Genomic DNA, 24,454 nt, shown 5'->3' with positions numbered 1-24,454 from the left:
CGTCAGTTGAGGGACACTTAGATTGCTTCCATCTCTTAGCTATTGTGAAAAGAGCAGCAACAAATATGGTTGCACAAATGTCTCTACAATAGGATGAGTCCTTTGGGTATATTCCAAGGAGTGGTATAACTGGGTCATATGGTAGGTTCATTTTTAGTTTTTTAAGAGTTCTCCACACTGTTTTCCTTAGGGGTTGCATGAGTTTGCGATCCCACCAGCAGTGAATGAGCCCCTTTCTCTACATCCTTGCTAGCATTTGGTATCATTTGTTCTCTTGATCCTAGCCAGTCTGATTGGGGGAAGGTGATATCTTAGGGTGGCTTTAATTTTCATTTCTCTAATTACTAACAGCGGTGAACACTTTTTGAGAAGTTTCTTAGCCATCATTATTTCTTCCTTTGAGAACTCTCTGCTTAGATCTTTAGCCCATCTTTTAATTGGGTCATTTGGTTTCTCGCTTTGTTTTTTGAGTTCTTTATATGTTCTGGATGTTAAGCCTCTTTCAGATGTGTCACTGGTGAAGGTTTTTTCCCATTCTGTGGGTTTTATCTTCACTTTTTTAATTGTTTCTTTTGCTGTACAGAAGCTTTTTAATTTAATGAGGTCCCACTTATTGATTTTTAACTATAATTCCTGAGTAACATCTGTCCAATTTAGAAAATCCTTTCCTACACCTATATGCTGTAAGTTATGGCCAATATTTTCTTCTAATAGTTTCAGGGTTTCTACTTTCGCATTGAGGTCTTTGATCCATTTGGAGTTGACCTTTGTGCAAGGTGAAAGTTAAGGATCTAGTTTCATTCTTCTACAGGTGGAGATCCAGTTTTGCAGCACCATTTGTTGAAGATGCTGTCTTTCCTCCATTGTGTGTTCTTGGCACCTTTGTCAAATATCAGGTGGCTGAAATTGCATGTACTCAGGTTTGGGTCTTCAATGATGTTCCATTGATCTATGTGTCTGTTTTTGCACCAGTACCATGCTGTTTTTATGACTATAGCTCTGTAGTATACTTTGAGATCTGGTATAGTAATCCCCCCAGCTCAGGGTTGCTTTGGCTCTCTGGGGTCTTTTGTGCCTCCATATGCATTTAAGGTTGCATTTTTCTAATTCTGTGAAGTATGTCACAGGGATTTTTAGTGGAATTGCATTGAATCTATATGTTGCTTTTGGTAGGGTGGTCATTTTAACAATATTAATTTTTTCAATCCATGAACATGGGAGGTCCTTCCATCTCCTGGCGTCTTCCTCAATCTCTTTAACAATTTAAAATTTTCATTGTAGAGATTTTTGGTGTGTCTGGTCAGATTTATCCCAAGGTATTTTAATTTTTTTGCAGCAATTGTGAAGGGAATCATTTCCCATTATTCTTTCTCCAATTGCTTGTTATTGGTATATAGAAAGGCTACTGATTTTTGTATATTGATTTTATAACCTGCCACTATACTGGAAGTGTTGATCAGTTCTAGGAGTTTTCTGGTGGAACTTTTGGGACCTCTTAGGTCATATCATATCATCTGCAAAAAGTGATAGTTTGACCTCTTCTTTTCCTATTAGTCCTCCTTTAATTTCCTTCTCCTGTCTTATGGCTTTAGCCAGGGTTTCAAGCACTATGTTAAAAAGGAGTGGAGATAGTGGAGATCATCCATTTAGAATAATGTTGGCTGTGGGCTTGTTATATATGACTTTAATTATGTTGAGGTATGTTCCCTACAGTCCAATTCCCCCCAGGACTTTGATCATAAACACATATTGAATTTTGTCAAAGGCCTTCTCTGCATCTATTGAGATGACCATGTGGTTCTTGTCTTTGAGCCCATATATATGATTTATGACACTTATTGACTTATGTATATTTAACCATCCCTGCATCTCTGGGATAAAGCCTACTTGATCATGGTGAATGATCTTTCTGATGTGTGTCTGTATGTGGTTTGTGAGTGTTTTGTTGAGAATCTTTGCATCTATGTTCATTAAGGATATGGGTCTATAGTTTTCTTTTTTGGTTGTATCTTTACCCAGTTTGGGTATTAGAGTGATGCTGGCTTCATAGAAGGAATTTGGGAGTTCTCCTTCTGTTTCTATTGTTCTGAATAATTTAAGTAGTATTGGTTGGAGACCTTCTTTAAATGTCTGGTAGAATTCTGCTGTAAATCCATCTGGGCCTGGGCTTTTTTTAGTTGGGAGGCTTTGTATTACTGTTTCAATTTCCTTATATGTTATGGGTCTGTATAAACTATTGATCTCTTCTTGGTTTAACTTTAGAGTTTCCCATGATTTCAAATATACTTCCATTTCTTTCAGATTTTCAGATTAGTAGCGTATATGGTCTGGATCTTTTGGGTGTCTGTTATAAGGTTTCACCTTTCATCTCTGAGTTTTGTTGATTTGGGTTTGCTATTTCTTTTGATTAACTGAGCTAGGGGCCTCCTGTTTAGCTTTTCTTTTTAAATATTTTATTATTATTTTTATTTTATGTGTATGAGTGTATTGCCTGCATTTGTTTTCTTTGTTTCTATTTCATTAATTTCTGCTCTGATTTTTGTCATTTCTTCTCTTCTGCTGGGTTTAGATTTCATTTGCTCTTGCCTTTCCAGCGCCTTGAGCTGCAGTGTTAGGTCATTTATTTGGGCTCTTTCTGATTTTTTAATGTAGGCACTTAGAGCTATAAACTTCCCTCTTAGGACTGCTTTTAACGTGTCCCAGAGGTTGTGTTGTGTTGTATTGTCCTTTGCGTTGAGTTCCAGGAATTCTTTTATTTCTTTCTTAATTTCTCCTTTGACCCACTCATTGTTTAGGAGTGTGTTGTTTAATCACCACGAGCTCATGTAGTGGCTAGGGCTTTGTCCAGTGTTGATTTTGAGCTTTATTGCATTGTGGTCCAATAGAATGCATGGAATTATTTCAATTTTTTTTTGTATTTGTGAGGTTTGTTTTGTGACCCAATATGTGGTCGGTTTTTGAAACAGTTTCATGGGGTGCTGTGTAGAAAGTGTATTCTTTGGTGCTTGGATGGAATATTCAAAAGATATCTGTTAGGTCCATTTGATATATGGTATCATTTAATTCAGACGTCTCTCTATATATTCTTTGTCCAGTTGACCTGGCCGATGGAGACAGTGGGATGCTGAAGTCCCCTACTCTTACTGAGTTGGGGTTAATCTGTGTCTTAAAGTCCTGTAGTGTGGTTTTTATGAATTTGGGTGCACCAGAGTTTGGTGTATATATGTTAAGGATTGTAATATCTTCTTGGTTAATTGTTCCTTTGATCAGAATGAAGTGACCCTCCTTAACTCTTCTGATTAGTTTTACTGTGAAGTCTATTTTTTCAGATAGTAGAATTGTAACCCCTGCTTGTTTCTTAGTGCCATTTGCTTGGAATATTCTTTTCCATCCTTTCACCTTAAGGTAGTGCCTGTCCTTGAAGGTGAGATGGGTTTCTTGCAGACAGCAAAAAGATGGATTTTGTTCCTTAATTCATTTGCTTAGCCTGTGTCTTTTGAATGGGGAGTTCAGTCCATTGATATAATTGAAAGATATGTATTGGTTGCCATCATTTTCACTGCTATTTGTGTTTTTTGTCTAATTTTGTGTTTTCTCAGTTATACCTTTATTTATTTTCTTTTGTTGCCCCTGTGGTATAGTTGTTCCTTTCTCTTCTCTTTGCATTGCTTCAAGTATTCTTTGAAGGGCTGATTTCATGGACATGTATTCTTTTAGGCTTTTCATGTCATGGAAGATTTTTCTTTCCTCTAACTATAATAGACATTTTTGCTGGGTGAGGTACTCTGGGCTGGCATCTATTGTCATTTAGAACTGGAAATACCTTGGTCCAGGTTCTTCTGGCTTTCATAGTTTTCATTTGTAAGTCAGCTGTAATTCTGACTGGCTTTCCTTTATATGTGACTTACTGTTTTTCTTTTGCTGCTTTCAGTATTCTCTCTTTGTTTTGTACATTTAGTGTTTTTACTATGATATGTTATGGAGAGTTTGTTTTCTGATTTTGTTTTCTGTATTTGTTTAGGGATGTCTTTCTTTAATTTTGGGAAATTCTCTTCTACAATCCTGTTTAAGATCTGGTCAACACCATTAACCTGAAATTCTTTTCACTGTGTCCCACATCTCTTGCATATTACAGTCCTGTGTTTTAAATTTTTTTTCATAATCTTGGCTTGAGCAGTCCAGTTCTTCAACTTTATCCTTCAGTGTTGATCTTCTGTTTTCCATTTCATTCATTCTACTGGTGAGGCTTTCCCCTGTTGTTTCAACTTGGCTTATTGAGTTTTTCAATTTCTTCTTCATTTCTGCCTGAGTTTTCTTCAATGTTTCTATCTCTTTTGTGAATTCATTCAAGAGGAGGCCAGAACAGGTACTCTCTGGCATCTGCTGAAATCACAGCTGCTACACAGATGGAGGACAGAACCTGCCTTCTCAGGCTGTCTGTTAAGATCTCAGCCTTATGATACCAAAGCCAGTTCTGACCCAGGGCCTTGGGAGGGGCCTCACACAATCCCAGTTAGGGGGTTGGGTATGGTTAGGCACTCTCAGGCAGTCCCCCTGGGGCACTCTCAGACATTCCACTGGGTTCTCAGCCCCTTATGCCAGAGGGAAGCCAGAACAGGCACCCTCTGGCAGTCTGCTGAGATCACAGCCTCTACATAGGTGGAACCCACCATCTCAGGCTGTCTGCTAAGATCTCCAGGATGTTGAACACTTTTAAGGCATTTCTTAATCATTTTTATTTCTTCTTTTGAGAGTTCTCTGTTCAGATCCATAGCCCAATTTTTTAATTGGGTCATTTATTTTCATTTTTTGTTTTTATTCTTTGATTTTTTGAGTTCTTTGTATAGTCTGGATATTAATCTTCTGTCAGGTGTACAGCTGATGAAGATTTTCTCCCACTCTGGGGGCTTCCTCTTAACTCAATTGGTTGTTTCCTTTGCTGTACAGCTTTTTAGTTTAAGGAAGTCACATCTGTCAATTGTTGACTTTAATTCCTGAGCAACTAATGTCGGATTTAGGAAGTCCTTTCCTGCATGTACATCTTGTAGGGTACTGCCTATGTTTTCTTCTAACAGTTTCAGCATTTCTAGTTTCACATTGAAGACTTCGATCCATTTAGAGTTGCCTTTTGTGCAGGGTAATAGATATGGGTCTAGTTTCATTCTTCTACAGGTGAGATCCAGTCTTGCCAGCACCATTTGTTGAAGATGCTGTCTTTCTGCCAGTGTGTGTTCTTTGCACCTTTGTCAAATACCAGCTGGCATAAATTGCTTGCATTCATGTTTGGGTTTTCTATTTTGTTCCATTGATCTACAGGTCTGTTTTTATGCCAGTACCATGCTCTTTTTATGACTGTAGTTCTGTAATATAGTTTGAAATCTGATATGGGAATACCCCCAGCATTGCTCTTTGTGCTCAGGGTTGCTTTGGGTATTTGGGGTCTTTTATGATTCCATATAAATTTTTTTTCTATTTCTGTGAAGAATGTCATGGGGATTTTGATTGGGATCGCATTGAATCTATAAATTGCTTTTGGTAGGATGGTCATTTTCACAATATTAATTCTACCAATCCATGAGCATGGGAGGAACTTCAAAATCAAATGAGGAAGAACAAAAGGGATAAAGGTGATTAGACAGGTCCCGTCTGTGCATACTTAGAATGGGAAAAAAGAAGGAAGGAAGGAAGAGGAGATGAAAGAAGAGGAAAAGGGGAGACTGTTCAAGTGGAACACACTTAATTGGAGGATAGCCTGGACCTCTGCCAAAGAATAACTTGAATTGATTATTTATTTACTTACTATTTATTTATTCAAATATTTGTCTATTTATTTATTTATTTATTTATTTATTTATTTATTATTTGTTCTGGGCATCAAATCCAGGGCCTTGTATACGCTAGGTAACTGCTCTCCCTCTAAGTTATACCGCTAGCCCATGGTCTTGTGAGGCAGAGTCTTGCTATACATTTCAGGCTAGCCTTGAACTGGCCATATAGCTCAGGAAGTTCCCAATCTCACTATTTTCCCACCTCTGCAGGATTCCTGGAACTACAAGCATGCACTACCACACATGGCTGCTTTGTTATTTTTTTAACTATTTTATTTATTATTTTTATTTTATGCATATAAGTGTATTGCCTGCATGTAGGTAGGAGCACCCATGTCATGCAGTGCCTGCGTAGGTCAGAAGAAGGCATTGGATTCCCCTGGAACTGGAGTTACAGACAGTTGTTAGCTGCCATGTGGGGGCAGGGAATCAAACCTGGGTCCTCTGCGAGAGCAGTCAGTGCTCTTAACTGCTAAATCAGCTCTCTAGTCCATGCTTTATTTTATTTTATTTTAAAATATTTATTTTTATTTTATGTGTATGAGTGTACTGCCTGCATGTATGTGAGTTCCACCATGTCTGTCGTACAATGCAGAGGTCAGAAGACGGCTTCAGATTTCCCTGGAACTGGAGTTAAGGATGGGTCATAGCCACCATGTGGGTGCTGGGAATCGAACCCGGGTCCTCTGCAAAAGCAGTCAGTGCTCTTAACCGCTGAGCCATCTCTCCAGCCCCTCCCTCTGACTCTATAGGCCTTAACATACATAACAATATATATTATATTAGAGTACATATACTCTTTGCTGGGGAGTTTCATAAGGGGGGGTACAGATATGGGAGGGGATCTAAGTATGATCAAATAAATTATACAAAATTTGCAAAATTCAATTAAGAATGAATTTTAAAATGTTGGAAGAGGCCTGGGGATCTACCTCAGTGGCAGAGCTCCTGTCTAGCATGTGTGAGGCTCTGGGTTCAGGTTAAAAAAATGGGCAAAAATAAAGCAGGCGAGTGCCAACAAGAGAAACAAGATTTTAGACATCAACATTCCCAAGTCTCCATCAGATGAAGGTTTTCACACATCTTAGAGATTTTTCTAAAAGTCTTTGGTCCTAATTTGATGGCACACTGCATCAGTGGCTCCTAGCCTTCAAATCTGATAAATGAGTCCTGAAAATCTTATTTGTGCTGATGAGTCCCATGGTGGCTCCATTCCCACATCCCAGGATCAGTGGGAAGGGAGGTGGCACAGGGGAAGGGACCATTTTATCTCTGTGAAAGGTAGAATTGTTCTTCTCCCTCCCCAAATTTGTATGCCAAGATTCTAACCCCTGTCACCTTAGAATGTGACTCATTTGGTGTCTTTGTAGATGTAATTAGTTAAAATGAAGATATACTAGCCTAGGCTGGATCCTATGCCGATATGACTTGCTGGTACCCTTGGTAAAAGAGGACTTTGAGACAGACACACAGACACAGTGATAAAATATGGAGAATAGAGTTATACTTCCACAGCCAAAGGAGCTACAAGGAGCTAGGAGAGAGACCTGAGACAGATTCTGACCTAGAGCCTTCAGTGGGAGCAGGGTCCTACAGACATCTTGATTTTGGACTCCTAGCTTCTAGGACCATGATGGAGTAACAGTTTGTTTTCAGCTGCCCAGTGTGGGGTGCTGCTTCAGCAACCCTAGCAAAGTCATACATCTATCAAATGTTGAACACTGTCCTTCATAGTGGGTTCCTCTTCTGGCCTTCTCCAGCCCGGGGAACATTTCACACTGTTGAGTTTATTAGTATATTCGCCCCAGTCTTCTTGTTCTCATTTCTTTTGTCCGTGTGAGGAGGGGGAGTGTGTCTGTTTTGTTCACGTACCTGACCTCTGCCTTTAGTAGGCTCATAGTCCAGTGATCTGCTTAGGTCAGAGTGATGAACTTCTTCAGGAAAACCATACACAGGTATTAGAGATTACAGAGGTGAGACTTAGTCACTAGGAAAAGAGACAGTATATTGAACAACCCTGGCAGAATCTAAAAGGAAGGTTCATTGTGAGTCTTTATGTAGCACATAACACATTGCAGGCATGAGGCAAGGACATTGCAGCAGACACAGGGAGAAGGTCACTGGAGTGTGGCACACGTGTGCCTGTGGATCCCAAGGATCCTCTGGCAACTTGGTGGGTAGGAGTGCATGGAGTTTGTATTAGCTACTTTTCTTGTGGCTGGGACAACAGCACATGAGAGAGGAAATGTTTGTTTTGGCTCACAGTTTGAGCTGATACAGTCCATAAGGGAGGGGAGGGCATGGTGGCTGGAGTGAGGTAGCTGGTCACATCATATCGGCAGTTAGGAGGTGGAAAGCTATAGGTACTGGTACTCAGCTCCCTTTCTACTTTTTATTCAATTTGGGACCCTGATGGAATAGTGCCTCTTACATTTGGGACAAGTCTTTCTACCTTAACCCAATCTAGACAATGAATACTCTCTGTCACAGAGCTACTGTCCTCAAGGTGCTGCTAGCAAATGCCACTGTGGGCAGCCCAAATGATGGTAGAATGACATCAGGAATTGAGCTATGTGTCTCCAAAAGATGGATTTTTTGCTTGCTTACGTTAGTGGATTTTCCCTTTACTGATCATTTCCTCTTTATTTTTAGATTGTAGCCAAGAAATACAGAGATTTTGAGTTTCCTTCTGAAATGACTGGCATCTGGAGATACTTGAACAATGCTTATGCCCGGGATGAGTTCACAAACACGTGTCCAGCCGACCAGGAGATTGAGCATGCCTATTCAGACGTTGCAAAAAGAATGAAGTGAAGTTGGGGTACTTTTTGTCTTATTTCTCACTTGTGTGAGTGAGACTTCCAACACAGCATTTTAAGTCTTTCCCCCAACAACATCTTTTGGAAAATAATTGGTGACACTGTGACCCTCTAAATCCCACCATGTGACACATGGCCTTACAGTTTGTCCACTCATTCCTATATGTTTGTCTACCAATATATGCACACCAGATGTCTGGTCTATGTTAATTTATATCTTTGACATCCAGTGATACTGTATTCCATGATATTTAGAGTATGGTTTTTATAGTTTGTTTTAAAGCAAATTGCTTTCAGTTCAATTCCCTCAATTTTTAAAAAATTGTTTTTTCTTTGATACTTTTCGTAATCATACATTGCTTGCTTTTTTTTCTTAAATTATTAGTTTAAAATGAAAGCGCCATTTCTATTCTTATGAAATGATTCCTTAAATCAGTATTAGATGGTATAAAGAAGGAAGTAAAAAAATTACCTAAAATTTACTCTTTAATTTCTGGTAACATATTGGTGAATATTTCTAGAGTATGAATGTGTGTATACCTCTCACATAACATTTCATTTATATATGGTGTGGTATTTGTTTAAAGGATTGGTGAAGGGTCCTCCTGGTACCTTAATGGTTATCACAGAAGACCTAAAACAAACATAAGATTTGGCCCCACTGAGCTAGAATGGGCACTTTTGGTCTGATTTGAAAGGGGTGTGGAGTTGGTGGACCCTTCTGCAGAGCCACGAGGACCAGCAGGAAGCAGCCTGGTGGATTCAAGGTTGCTAGCTTCTGCCTCTAGGATGCTGCGGCCTCTGCATCAAAGAGAGGCTGTGGAGAGTGCTTCTCTGTGCCTTTGGTTCCAGCTTCCTTTCTGGAACTTTCCCTTGCTCCCTCCCTGGGACGGGCGGGGTATGTGCCTTCGGGGGTCTCCTCACCTCAGCTGCAGCCTCGAGAATCTCCCCACCTTGCGTTGCAACCAACGTGAGCCTTGCAATGATTCCTTCCCACACCAAGTCTTCCGTGAAGGTGATGTGGTTGGGGCTTGTCAGTCACGGCTGCACTGTTATCTGTTTATCTCATTCTGAGACCAGGCGGGGAAAATCCCAGGAAGATCAAATTCCAGATTAAAACCCAGGAAACCCTTTTCTTGAGCAGTTCTGGTAAATAGTTCTAGTGAGGAAGTGGAAAAGATTGAGTCAAGGAGTTTCTGATCTATTTGTGGCTTTCCCTCCATCATCTCTGTGGCCAACCTGCATCATAGTAGGTCCCTGGGCCGGCTGCTGGACTCCAGTCCCATGCACAGATGACAGTTTGCTTAGATGCTCTGTAAGACCGATCAGGTTTAGTGTTTGACAGCCACACATCTTACTGAAAGTGTTTCCTGTGGACTTGGTTGTTGCATGTGGTGGATGTTGGAGACCTCATTTTTCATGCATGCATCTGCTTGGTGGGTGATTCATCTGAGAGTACAATGTATTAACAGTACTGGTCCTAAGATTTGGTAAAAAAATGTAAGAAAACAAAGTAATACAGTGTCCAACACCGCCCCCCCCCTTACAGGATGCTGTGGTTTTAGCCTGGCAGCCTGCTTTCTACGTCACCCACACATTTTGAGGGACTTTTGTCTAACCCGTGTCACCATGGCCCACATTATTTTATATCTCTTTAGGAGTCGGATTTCTAAATCTACTTTAACAATGTGGCATTTATACTTGGTACATAGTAGACTGTCAGATGTTAGCAATGTTAACTTTGTACTTTTAGATGTTAAAATGATCATAAACTCTGTGCCTTAAAATTAAACAAATTATAAAAACTTTTAAATGCACTTTATGTTTTCTTTCATATGTACAGTTGCAGTGTATAGCACGTGTGGGCGTGCGTGTGGGCGGGCGTGTGGGCGGGCGTGTGGGCGGGCGTGTGCACGGGAGCACCTACTTCCATCTTCCTCTTTTGAGGCAGGATCCCTCATTCAAACCCAGAGCTCCCACATAAGCCCTGCTAGCACCTTGCTCCTGAGCTCTCTGTCTCCATCTGCCCCCTTGTGTCTGGAAAGTACTGTTTTGCTGTAGTCATCTACCACCTCTGGCTTTTACAACCTCTCCGTCCCCTCTTCCCTGACAATCCCTGTGGCCAAGGGAGGAGGGTGCATAATATAGGTGTCCCATTTAAGGCAGAGTACTCCGAAGCCTCTTACTGTTTTATTTTGACCAGATGTGGACCTCCGTGTCACCTGCCACCTACTGCTAAAAGAAGCTTCTCTGATGAGGATCGAGAGATGCACTAACCTATGGGTATAGCATTAAGTCATTAGGAGCTGATTTAGTACTATGTTCATTTGGCAGGATAATAGTCATAGAACGCCTGATAGGCACCTGTGACTTGCCTCTGTTCAGGTAGCTGAGTCAGATGCCTGGAGGCCATTTCACTTATACTTGTAGTTAGAGGACAGTGGTTCATCAGGGCAATCATCCCAGTTCCCTGTGCTCCCAGCCCCAGCAGCAGAAGGAAAATCCCTTCATAGAGTCTGATTGAGTATAACAATCATGATGGTACCGTTCCATCGTCACTTCTACTCATTCAAAAGACCTGAGAATTAGAAAATAAAAAAGCACACATACCTTCCCCTGACCATAGATATCCAACAACAGGCTGAGAAACCACAGGAGTATCACACATTTATACTTTCTGGATCTTTCTGGATCCTTCTAGCAAATGCAGATAGAGTAGCAGAATTTAGCCTAAGAGGGGACTCTTAGAGAAAGAACAGAGGTCTCTGCAGGTCTCTGAGGGTCTCTTCCTACACACAGATTCACAACATACATGTACCCTCACGTGCACATACATACACACATGTTCACAGTACTGTCACAATCACACATGCATGTATACTGCACTCACACATATTCACATGAACATGTTTGTATGTATATGCACACACATGCACAGCCTACCCCACCCCACAGGGCAAGTAGAGCTCAGGGCTATCCTTGATCATTGTCCCCCGATGTCCAGTAACTCACTGCTAGCAGAGCTCTGCTTTCCCCCAAGTCCTCACTTTCAATGCTTCAAAGTCATATTTTGGAAGAACCGCTTTTTAAAAAGAATTAGAAAACTCCATCTCTTCCTTGATTTTACAGCTAAGAGAACCACAGCGTGCCTCATTCTAAGAACACATAATTCACAATTCCATAAACTAGAAAAATTAAGTGATAAACATTACAAAATGACAGTGGAATAACTTTTACTATTTAATCTCCCTTCAACCTTTGAAGTTTGGCTTAATCTGTTACCACAGCTCTGGGTGTGTCCACTTCAGAAAGCCAGATGGACAGCTGTGGTCCCTGACCATCGAGGGACGGGATATGTGTTCATCTGGCGCTTGCTAGTCCAGGCTACCCTCCTTTGTTCACTGAATGCTTAAGAAACCAGCTGGGGTAGTGCCTGTTGTTGTAGCCTGGACTGGACAAAGTCATTTTTCCCACTGCAGAGGCTTCAACTTGAGTTTTTGACAAGTCTTGCTTTAAATGAAGCCATGTAGTCAGCTTAAAGCCCCTGCTATTTGCCCCGGAACTGGAAGAGGCTATTTAGTCAACTCGGGGACCAGGGAATTTTATTCAGAAGCATGGAGCTGTACACATGGCTGGCATGAGGAAGCTGTCTCTCCAGAGAGTAAGGCCTGGGGTTTGACCACTAATAGGATCTTATCGCACATGCTGTTCATTTCATCCACAACCACCCATTTTCTGCCCCACCTACTCTGTGCTCCCAGGGCCCTGGTGCGCCAGTGGATTGAACAGGTCTCTTGAAGAGAAGCCATTTTTCTTGATGGCACTGCCTGCTCTTGTCTCCTTTGGCCTTTCCTGTAGCAGGTCCCAATGGCAATCAGACAAGGACAGCGCCACCAAGTGCTGGCCTAGGAACGCCCACAGTCTAGCACATTAGCCAGGCTCTGCCTTCCTGAGAGGCTGTCTTCCCAAGTAGCTGATTGCAAATCTGAGTTAGGTCTCCTCTGAGGCACTGAGCCTCTATGTACCAGAGCTGGTAAGGCCCTTCCAATCTTCTGATGTCCAAAGGCTTCAGAATAATCCTACAATAATCACAGGTCTCAGAAGGAGAGAATCAATCCTTGCTTAAAATGCTCTTCTGTTTGGGAACAGGGAATATTTTCAAATAGCATCAAGGGTTTTACTTGTTTATTTGCTTTTCCCTTTCATGGATTAACTATGAGCTGAATGTGTTTCCAACCACTTCCCTAGGAGTTTTGAGGTAGTACTGATATTTAAGAAAATTAAAAAAAAAAAAAAAACAGCAAAATTCCCAGCAGACATAGGGTCCTAAATCTGACCTCCTGACACCATGAATACTTGTGAATAGTCATTTAATTTGTCAGTATTCACATGGAAATGGGAACAGAATTCCATAGTCAAGGATGTAGTGGTATACTTACAAAGCAGTCTGTAAAGAGCTGGGTGTGGTGACTCATGCCTGTAATCTCAGCACTTCGGGAGGCTGAGGCAGAAGGATTATCATGAATTTGACTTCAGCCTGGACTACAGACTCTGGCTTTGTCTCAGAAAGAAAAAACAGTTCTCTGTAATCTACACTGTATCTGGTTGCACACAAAGTTCTTTGGTATTAACTCTTCTGACTAAAATACAAGTTGTTGAAATGGACAGGATATGAATTCACAAGTTTATAAGAACTTGAACCTTTGTCACAGAGATGGGAAGTAGTTATGCTTTGAATTCTTGGCTGCCTATAACGTAGGGATGTTGGTGACCTGTGGCTCAGCTGCCTCCTTTGGTAGGCCTTGAACTGACTTAGGTGTGGAGAGCTGGCTTGGAGCTTTGTCAGGCACACTGAATTGGGAGACTCCATAGTGGAATTACAGTTTGACTGAACATATGTTTCACTTGGCTTGGAGATTCTATTTTCAATTATCTGTTATTTTCAGAAGACTCAAAGAAATGGAAAAGATAACAAGTCAGTGTGAATGGTTTTCCTAAAAGCTGGAGCCCTACATCCACCCAGGCCATTGCCTCCTCTCACCACTAGGTGGCACTTCCTCCCACCCTGTGAAAACAGTGCCGGCCCTCTACCCTCCACTAAACTGGGCTTGAAGCACTAGAACTTGAAAGACTAAGTAGTCGAGTTGATCACTATGTCCTGATGCAGATACAGCTTTGAGACTTCACCCCAACCCAGTCCAGATCTCTAGGTGCCAGCTCAGGGGGCCCATCTGCTAAAAGGTGACCTTTCAGGGCCAGAAATCAATGTGTGACGTCATGCTGCTGTGCTCCCAGTAAGGCCACACCCAAGAGTCTGGCTGTATTTTCTGATGTGCTGAAGGGTCTTCACAGTAGAGGGCATTCGACTCTGTCCTGTAATTTTATGTCTTGTCATGGAAGTACCAAGGGCAAGAAGTCCCTGGTTAGTTATGCCTAATGTTAACACAACTCGCTCTGGATATCACATCATCCACTTTCTGTTTGTAAAATAGGACAGGGGTAGGGAAGGTAGGTGGATACCCTTGGGACATCTGTTGTGCAGTGAAAGGCTGCACGTTGTGCGGTCAGAAGGTGGTGATGAGATCCCTGAGGTCAGTGGGAACATTGAGGTCACACTGGATACCAGGGCTTTGGAACTGAGTCTCTGAGACTGTGTGATCAACTAAAATGTCCATGAATTTATTGCTGAACAATCAGGAGACCATTCATTTGATTTCATGATGTCGCGGTGTCAGCAGAAGTCTAGACGCCAGCATTCTGACCAACCAGGCCACATCCCTCAACTGCTGCCCAATCCATTGCCACAGCTGTTTGGCCAGGAAGAAGAAAAAGATAGTGACTATATTACTGTGATGTTGTGTCCAGTGTCATCGGTCACCAAAGCCCACTCTTTCCTGTCTGCCTTTGGATCTCACGTCAACTTCCTGAGTGTGTTCCTCAGTCAAGAAAGGCACTTTGCAACTACTCCCCAAACCAGAAGGCTACTTTTCACCATAACTCCACAGAAAGGTGGACCAGGAAGCCTTTCTCCACATTTTCCTGTGCAGAAAACTAACTAACTAACTAACTAACTAACTAACTAACTAACTAACTAACAAAGAGAGAGAGAGACCTTGGAGTTTGCAAGAACAGGATGTGTGTGTGGGGGCAAGAAAGGGTTTGGTACTCATCTCTGTAAACTCAACAAGTCTTTCAGGGGAAACTACAATGTGTCCTGCGTTGGTCTTTGTGAATGGGACGTCAGAGGCCCCTGACTTCTCTGTACCCTCTGCGCAGTGCTGTCCTGAGTTGTCAGTTGTGTTCAAGTACTGATAATGCACACAGCAGCTCTCCAGACATTTGGATGTGTTTTACTGAAGGTGTGGACTGAGCTGAAATAAAAGAGCAACATGAATTATTTTAACTCAGTTCTCTGCCTCTTTATTGTCAAGTCCACCACAGGCTGAGATACAGAGACTCCCTCATGTCCCTTGTGGTTTGGGGTTTTCTCATGTCAAGAGCCAAGAGGAGGGGCATGATGGAATAGTCTAGAACCTAAGCAAGTGCTGAGCAGTGAGCCTTGCATTACCTCCATTAGCATATTTCAGTGGCTTGTTTCATTTTTGCTTATTTCCTTTTTTTTTGCAGCTCGCAGAGGACTGCCCGCATAAAAGCACTGTTTGAAAGACCATCTTTGGTCATTTGGTGGTAGCTCGGGGGTGGGGGGGGACAGGCTTCTGTGGTGCATACGTTGGCATTTATTGCTAGCTCAGGCAAGGAGAAGGACTTGTTAGGCTGAACATAATACCAGAAGCCACCAAGACAAAGGAGAAGCGGCAGAGATGTGAGATGGCTCAGCGGATAAAGGTGACTGCCACCAAACTTGAGGGGCTGAGTTTGATCCCTGGAACCCACACAGTGGAAGGAGAGAGCTGACTACTGAAAGCTGTTTTCTGACCTACATATGTGCACTGTGACATGTGTGCCTCTCATAGGCATACAAATAAATAAATATATAAATGGAAAAATTTTAAAAATTCTTCTTGCCTTTAAAAAATTGTGCAGTTAAAGAAAGAAAATAGAATATTAGCCAGAGAGACACAAAACATGTACAGACCAGATGGGTAAGTGGGTAAGATACACAGAATTTTATGTAGTTTTACAAACAGAGGACTAAAAGCAATGATGGACATTTCTGTGGCACTTTACAGTTTGCAAAGTCTGCACAAACATGGCCATTCCAGATGTCATGGGCAGCCTTGCAGCAGTAATTGATGAGGACACTGAGGCATGGAATTGCTGCCATGCTGCCCTTGAGGGCCTCACTTGTGTCTCTCGCATGAGGAAATGGTGTGGGTTATCACAGGAACTTTATCCTGCTCCATCTAGGGTGAGCAGGACATTTCAGTCTATCAGGGAACTGGCAGCTTCTGGGCTTCTGGGTGGCAACAAGTGGAAAGGAAGGTGCTGGGGAAGGCTCCCCAGCCTCTAGGCTTTATCTGGAAAATGAGCTAGATTTGTGAGGTTTCAACCCTGGTGCACATTAGAAGAATCCGGGAGTTTACGAACACCAGGGAGTTAGGCTTGGACACTGGTGTGTTTTGAGTCTTCCAGGTAATTCTTGTATGCAGCTGATAGATTATTATCAGCCATTAAAGTCATCTCTAGTTCAACTCTAATTTCTGGGTCCTGGGTTAAAGCATCATTTGGGGGTAGCGAGGAAGTCCACTGCTGGGGGGCCTTGCACAGACAAGGTACCTCTGCTCTTGAGAAAGTTGGTTGTGGTTAGTGCTGAACATTGTAGTGGGTTGTAAGGTGTTGTCTCAAAATTCACCGTAACTATAAAGTGCAGAACGTGACTGTATTTCAAACAAGATACTTGTAGGTGCGATTTGTTAAATTCCAATGAACTCCTTTGGTCTAAACCAGGCCTCAATTCCAGTATCACCTCTGCCTTCATAAGACCAGGAGACACGCAGACATAAAGGGGAAGGGTCATGTGAAGGTGGAGTGAGGGACAGCAAGTAAACCCCTACCAGACGCTGGAAGAGACTTGAAAGGATCCACCCTTCGAGCCTTCTAGAACAGGGCTCTGCTGGTCGCTGATCTGAGAGCTCTGGCCTCCAGGGCATTGAGAAGATAATACATTCTTGGTGATTTAAGCTCCCCTCCCTCTTTGTGGTACTTTGTGACGAAGCCACAGGAAACTTAGACACCAGAGAGGTGTGGGTCTTGGAATAGCTGAGTCATGTCATCTTTTTAGCACTGTGAGGCAGTAGAGCTGGTAGCACAGCTACAGCAAGAGGAAAGCTACGCTGTGAGAAGAGGGTCTGTGGTGCTTCTGGGCAAAGCAAAGACAAGCAGGGTCCAGGCTGAGGCAGGAGCTGAACCGCAGGTCCTCACCGTAAGAGTCTGCAGCTTGCCCAGTTGACTCATTTTGCACTAAAGGGAAGGTGATCAGATGGGAAACAGTTGAAAGATTTGAGTCTGGTCCTTCTGTCCTGTCTGGCTGGGTGGTTGTGATGGAGACAGCTGTGTTTCTTTGCTTATCCATCATGGTGGGGAAGGCACGGGCGTAGGAGGGCTCCGGCTTGTGATAGTGGACACAGCACAACGGTTACCCAGCTGTGGTAGTCAGGAAACAGAGCTCAGTCCCTACATCTGCCAGTCAATTCCCATGCCCCAAAGGTTCCAAATCCTCCCCAAACAGTGCCAGCAGTTGTGAGGCAATGGTTTAAAAAGCATCAGTTTGTGGAGGGCACTTTATGTTCAGTATGACAATAGCTGACCCGCCTGAACCTCTGTTTCCTCATCTGGCAAATGCAGGCTTTACCCAGCATTGTCTTCTGTGATTTTTATACCTAGTCATTGTTAAACCTTGACTCAGACTGATGGGTTAAGTTCTAGTAATGATGTCTGGGAAGAGTCCCCAGCACATAGATGCATAGTGTCTGTATAAATGACTAGCTCACTGTTGTGACAAAATTCTTGGTAAAAGCAACTTGAAGAGGAAGGGTTTATTTTGGCTCAGGTTTGAGGGTACAGTTGGTCCATCATGGTGGGGAAGTCATGGCAACAGGATTGTGAGGTGGCTGGTCACATGGCATCTGCAGTCAGGAAGCCAAAACAGATGGATGTTGGTGGTTGGTGTAAGCTCTCATTTACCTTTTATTTATTTACTCCAGGGTCCCAGCCTATGGGGTGGTGCTGCTCACATTCAGGGTGGGTTTTCCTTCCTCAGTTAAGTTTTTCTGGAAACACCTCATAGGCAGACCCAGAAGTATGTTTCCATGGTGATTCTACATCTGATCAAATTGACGGAGATTAAGCATCTCAGTGACCCAGGTCTGATTCTCAGTTTGGACATCTTTGGATTTCTGGTGGACATTTTGCTTTCTGGTAGAGCCACTCCTCACATTTAAGGGTATCTTTGTCATTTGTAACTAAAGGAGCTGTATTAATTATCTGGGTATTTCATGTGAGGTCAGGAGTAATTGCCTATAGTGGGTACAATGGGATTCCTTCCCCCAGAACACATTCTATATGGTCTTCATAATATTCAGTGATACAAACTGTTAGGAGTGGAGACTGTAGGAACCTTTCTCAGCATCCCACCTACTTCCTTTTATCCACTCTTCAGCCTGTTTTGCCTATGTTTAACACACACCTTGAAATGAAGTGTGTCCAGAAAACACAGATGTGGAAAAATATAGGCATGTTTTCTCTCTGCAGTGCCTAAGATGAAATATTTGCTTTCTTTAGAATATTATCATTATTACTTTTATTTTTTTGTGTATGAGTGTATTGCCTGCATCTATGTAAGTATGCTCTATGTTGTGCAATGCCCCCGGAGGTCAGAAGAAGGCATTGGATCTCTTGGCACTGGAGTTACAGACAGTTATTAGCTACCATGTGGGTGCTTGGATTCAAACCTGGGTCTTCTGCAAGAGCAGCCAGTACTGTTAACCGCTGAGCCATCTCTCCAACCCCTTGTTTTCTTCTATTATTATTTTATCATTATCATTATTACTATTACATGCATGTGTGCATGCGTGCGTGCGTGTGTGTGTGTGTGTGTGTGTGTGTGTGTGGTGCATGCACATGGGTGTACAGGTGGATGTGCAGGTGCAGGTAGAGGCTGGTGGAGGACATCAGGTGTCTCTATCTCTTGCTCTGCACCTTATTTGTTTAAGGTCTTCTGCTAAACTGGAAGTTTGGTGTTTTGGCACTAGGCCAGTCAGCCAGGAAGTTGCTGAGATCTGCCCATGTCTGCCCACAGCACTGGGTTTATAGGTACACGTAGCCAGTCACAGCATTTTATGGAGGTTGCCAGTGGTGATTCACAGGCGATGCTCTTCCCCTCTGAGCATCTCCCCAGCCCTGAATTATTTGCTTTCTATACCATGTAACAAATGACCACACACTCTGCAGTTTAGCATAGCTTGTATAATAAACATTATGCCACAGGATACATGTGTCCAGAGTGTTATAATTAGGATCTGCAATGTCCCCCCAAAAGCTACATGGTTCTAAGGGATTGGTTGCCAACTTGTGGTGTTAATGGGAGTGATTCAAAGTTTAGGAGGTGGAACCTTGGTAGAGGACATGTTCTCCAAGGGCATACCACCTGGATGCAAGATGTGTTCTCCAAAGGCATACCACCTGGATGGAGGACGTGTTCTCCAAGGACATACCACCTGGATGGAGGACGTGTTCTCCAAGGACATACCACCTGGATGGAGGACGTGTTCTCCAAGGACAAACCACCTGGATGGAGGACGTGTTCTCCAAGGACAAACCACCTGGATGGAGGACGTGTTCTCCAAGGACAAACCACCTGGATGGAGGACGTGTTCTCCAAGGACAAACCACCTGGATGGAGGACGTGTTCTCCAAGGACAAACCACCTGGATGGAGGACGTGTTCTCCAAGGACAAACCACCTGGATGGAGGACGTGTTCTCCAAGGACAAACCACCTGGATGGAGGACGTGTTCTCCAAGGACATACCACCTGGATGGAGGACGTGTTCTCCAAGGACATACCACCTGGATGGAGGACGTGTTCTCCAAGGACATACCACCTGGATGGAGGACGTGTTCTCCAAGGACATACCACCTGGATGGAGGACGTGTTCTCCAAGGACATACCACCTGGATGGAGGACGTGTTCTCCAAGGACATACCACCTGGATGGAGGACGTGTTCTCCAAGGACATACCACCTGGATGGAGGACGTGTTCTCCAAGGACATACCACCTGGATGGAGGACGTGTTCTCCAAGGACATACCACCTGGAATGTATATATGACTTATAGAATCTGATTTGTGTCCCCAAGTGCCTCTCAATATAGGTCCATCCAGTGGGCCCACCAAGAGTCCCATTCCTGTAAGACACTGTCTTTCCCCCTCCCAGCAGCCATCAAATACCAAAAGTTCTTTAAGTTGGGTTGGGATTTGTCACCTACTTCCCCAAGTCTATGCTGGGATTTTGTCTGGTTTGAGTTTGTATAGGGCTTGTGCATGCCGTCACCATTGCTATGAGTTCATATAGCAACTGACCAGCTGTCTGGAAAGCTCTGCTTCTTTGTGGTCATCTACAACCTCCGGCTCTTACAGTCTTTCTGCCTCCTCTTCCACAATGATCCCTGAACCTTGGGAGGCAAAGGTTTGAATTAGGTTTTCTATTCAGGGATAAGCACTCTGCAGTCTTGTGTTCCCTACACACTGGCCAGTTGTGAGTTTCTGTGTTAATCACCATCTGCTGCATAGGAAACTTTTTTGGTGAAAGTTAAGAGATGTAGCAGTTGCGCTGAAGATAAGTCTCTCAAATTCAGGTGTCTCATAGACACTTATTCTCTGCATGTGACCAGTAACTCTGTAACAGTCTCCATCTATTGAAGCTTCTATGGCGAGGGGTAAAAGGTGCATGTGCCCCTTCTAGTGAGGAAACCTCAGTGGGACAGGGCTGAGGCCCAAGGAGAACAGATGGGAACAGAGTCTAAGCTGATATTTTCCCAGGTATTCTGTCACAGTGACAGAAGTCTGACTAACACACAAGGTGTCTATGCGTTCCATACCTGGTTTCTTTGTTCAGGTTCACAGAAACCAAAAGGAAGGTATTGGCTGAGTTTGTGGTTCCCATGAAAAGTTGGAGGTCAGCTTCCAGCTCAGTGGGTGTTGACAGAATCTACTTCTTCTCAGTGGTAGCACAAGAATCTTTGCTCTGAGAGACCATCCACCATTCCCTGACACATGACTCCCTCCTTAATTCTTGAAATTGCTCTGATTCTTTCACTTCTGACTCATAGTCTTCCTTTTAAAGGACCCGTTGGACTAGGCCAGGCTCATCCAGGATACTCTTTTTAAAATATCAATTGATCAAATAAGACCCTTTCTGAATAAGTCCTTACAATCAAGACAACTGAAGAGAGATTTTAATTACCTATTCCAAAATGCTTCCCCTTTGCCCAGTATTGCCTAATCACAAGTGTGATATTTCATTTATTCACAGATACTTCTTAACCTCAAGGGTCGGGGGCTCATGCAGAACATGCATACCAGAGTCTGGAATTATTAGGAGTCAGTTTATAATACTCTTGCCGTAGATGAGCCTGGAGTCTGTGATGATCATTCTAGAGGAAGACTCCACCAGCAGTACATAACCCCTGGGTTGAGGTCAACAGAGGTTGCATTGCCAAACCTCTTAGGTGTTCCCAAACCAAGTCGTGGCATCATGTGTCTGCTGTATATCTTCTTGGCGAACTTCCTCTAGACACTCTAACTCCTAATCCTCAGGCTCAAACACTGTGGGGTGGGAAGATACGACATTCCCTGAAGTCCACTTCACTTGATTCCCAGGCTCCTCTGACAAAGCAAGAGTTTGTTGACCTCCACGCCCTGGCACCAAATGTACCTATTTATTCAGTCTTTTGCCAAAGGGTGGGGAGAGAGGGTGGAGCTGAAGGAAGGATTCTTTTGCAGTTGGTCAATGAAGGGCTTTGTTATGATATCTCTCCATGTTGAACAGGTGGCCAAGTGTCTCAGGTACAAGGTAGATGGATTTCACCCCCTTGGTCCTTCCTGAATTAGACTTAGAGGTGATAATACAAAATTAACAACCAAAACAACAAGACTAAAACTTCTCCTGTAGCAGAAAAGATTATCTTTTTAAAAAAGAGTCTGCAAGGTGTTACATGTAGTTTAGAAAAACAAACTCAAAGACACCAATTCTTTCCTATGCTCCTTGAGTTTCAGCTACTACAAAGGTTAGCCTTAGTTGTCAGCTTGACACAGTCTAGAGTCACCACGGAAAACCATCTCAATGAGGAACTGTCTAAGTCAGGTTGACTTGTGGGCATGTCTGTAGGGGATTGTCTTGACTGTGCTATTTGTTGTAGAAAGACCTGGTCTGTAATGGATGGCATCGTTCCTCGGGATGGGTCTTGAATGGTAGAAGGGTAGAGAACGCAAGCTGAGCTTTGAGCATGTGTGCACTCATTTCCTTCTGTTCCTTACTGGGGATGTGATGGGAGCAGGTGCTTGAGTTCCTGCCTTGACTTCCCCATAATGCTGGAATTGTAAACTGTATAAACCCTTTCTCCCTTAAAGTTGCTTTTGTCAAGGCATTTTATCAAAGCAACAAAATGAAACTAGACACTCAGCCATGCATGTTTGACAGCTTTATATTTTGATGTGGCTTTCATTCTCAGGTTATCCATCCAAACCAACCAAAGCTTTTCGAATGATGAGAAACGTGAGGAGGTGATGAACTGGATCCTGTTGGTTGTACTGTGGATGTGAAGGAGTCAGAGGCCTATAGAGTTTAAGCCAAAGGAAAGTAAAAACTGAGGTGGGGACTGGAGACAAAAATGTAACTCTGGGGCTGTGTGGATGGTACAAGTGCCAAGTGGGGTCTGCTTGTACCATGGCAGGTCACTGGACAGATGTGACACGGGCAGAGACCTATCCTCAGGCCTTAGGTTTCTTGGTGCCAAGGTTCTATGTGATTCTGTATGGCACATAATTCTCCACATCACCTGTGTATCTGTGTCATGATTTCCTGATTCCCATAAGAGGCTTCCAAGGAAATAGTGAAAGTTTCTCATTGGGAAGAACTGGACGATGACCAGCTTTAGAGCTTGGTTGGCTTGGTAAGTTTCCATGTGAAATCATGGCTTGGTGACAGATGTTAAAGAACACACTGTCATTTAAACACTTTAGTATATTAAAAGGGATTGCCCACTCTTCTGATTCTTGGGCTTTTCTGTCCTGGGAACTAAAGAAGAGTTTGGTTTTATATTACTAAAGACAGACACAATGAAGATATGCTGATTTGATTTTCAGGAGCTATTTCATTTAGTAATGTTGGATGAGAGGGCATCTTTTTTGGTGAGAAATGAATATGCAGTTGTTTTAGTTTGTTTCTTCATTGCTGTGACAAAACACTCTGACCAATACCAACTTGGGGAAGAAAGAGTTTATTTAGCTTATATCTCCCAGGTCACAGTTCATCAGGGAGCCCAAGGTCAGAACTCAGGGCAGGAACCTGGAGGCAGGAGCTGGAGCACAGGCCATGGAGGAACGCTGCTTACTGGCTTGCTCCCCTGGCCCCTGCTCAGCCTGCTTTCTTATGCAACACAGGCCCACCTGCCCAGGGGCCTGGGCCTTCCCACAGCAATCAACAATCAAGAAGGTGCCCCATGGACATGGCCACAGGCCAGTCCAATAGAGGAAACTCCCCAATTGAGGCTCCCTCCATCCAGGTGTGTCAAATTGACACTAAAACTATCCAGCACAATTGACCCCTTGCCAACTTGACACACAAATGCATCACTACTAAACCATAACCTTTCCAATTCTTGTCCCCAAGATATGTTAACATTAATATTGCAACATAAGACAGTACAACCTTAAAAAACCCATGGTCCTTAAATTCCAAACACTTAAAAGTCCATAGTCTCTTTCAAAAGTCTCTTAACTGTGGGTAGGCTTCTGTAAAATCCAAAACAAGTACTGTCTTATTTCAAAGGGAAGAATCAGGCACACCTAAGCAAAACCAAAGTCCAGCAAAGTAGCTCAAAGCTGGACATCTGGGATTCACTCACGATCTTCTGGACTCCAAAGGGTTCTGGCAGCTCCACTTCTCTGACTCTGCCATCCACAGCATACACACCTCCTCTCGAAGACCAGGCCAGCTCCAATCCACACCTACTGCTGTCCTTAGTGGTCATCCCATGGTCCCAGCATCTCCAAAAAGCTGGGGTCTCCACTGAAACTGAGGCTACACCTTCACCAATAGCCTCTTCTTGCCTCTTGGGGTGCAAAGCCTCAGATTCTCCCCATGGCCCCTTCAATCCTGGGGTCTTCACTGCAACTGAAGCTGCACTTTCACCTATGGCCTTTCCTGGCCTCTCAGAGTGCCAAGCCTCAGCTGCTCTCTGCTACCCTTTCACACTTTCAACCCCAGAACCATGCAGGAGACTCTTACATATTACCAAGTCATGCTTCCAGCTAGTGATGGAAGTTCAGGTCCCCTTTGTGTGCTGACTCTGAGGAAATACCTCCCAGAAGACTTCACCTCAGTGATGCTGGTCTCTTGTTACTTACAGCTAATCAGCATCAATTGTCCCAGTAAAGCAAAGGTTTTACTTCAGGTTCTGGTCTCTTCTTAATCACAGCTGATTCTTCAGCCCCAGCTGACCAGAACCCACAGATTCTTAATTAAAAATATCACAGGAACAATATCAAAATATCACAGGAACAGCCCTGATAGTCTCCACTTTCCTGAACATGTTCACAACCCAGGCCTCCATCATCTACAACTCTTT

General features: G+C 43.2%; 1 protein-coding gene across 1 annotated transcript in view; it reads left to right on the top strand.

Moving 5' to 3' along the window:
• Positions 1–10,420, top strand: part of Clic6 (chloride intracellular channel 6) — a 57,318-nt gene extending 46,898 nt beyond the window's left edge. The window contains exon 6 of the mRNA XM_008835926.3: positions 8,481–10,420. Within this exon, the coding sequence (XP_008834148.2) occupies positions 8,481–8,642 (162 nt within the window). The 3' untranslated portion in view covers positions 8,643–10,420. The remainder of the gene's footprint in view (positions 1–8,480) is intronic.
• The last annotated feature ends 14,034 nt before the right edge of the window (positions 10,421–24,454 follow it).

The sequence above is a fragment of the Nannospalax galili genome, unplaced genomic scaffold, assembly GCF_000622305.1.
Source record: "Nannospalax galili isolate Female #2095 unplaced genomic scaffold, S.galili_v1.0 scaffold136, whole genome shotgun sequence".
Lineage (NCBI taxonomy): Eukaryota > Metazoa > Chordata > Mammalia > Rodentia > Spalacidae > Nannospalax > Nannospalax galili.
The sequence above is the reverse complement of the archived record's forward strand: the minus strand, read 5'-3'. Positions and strand labels throughout refer to the sequence as shown.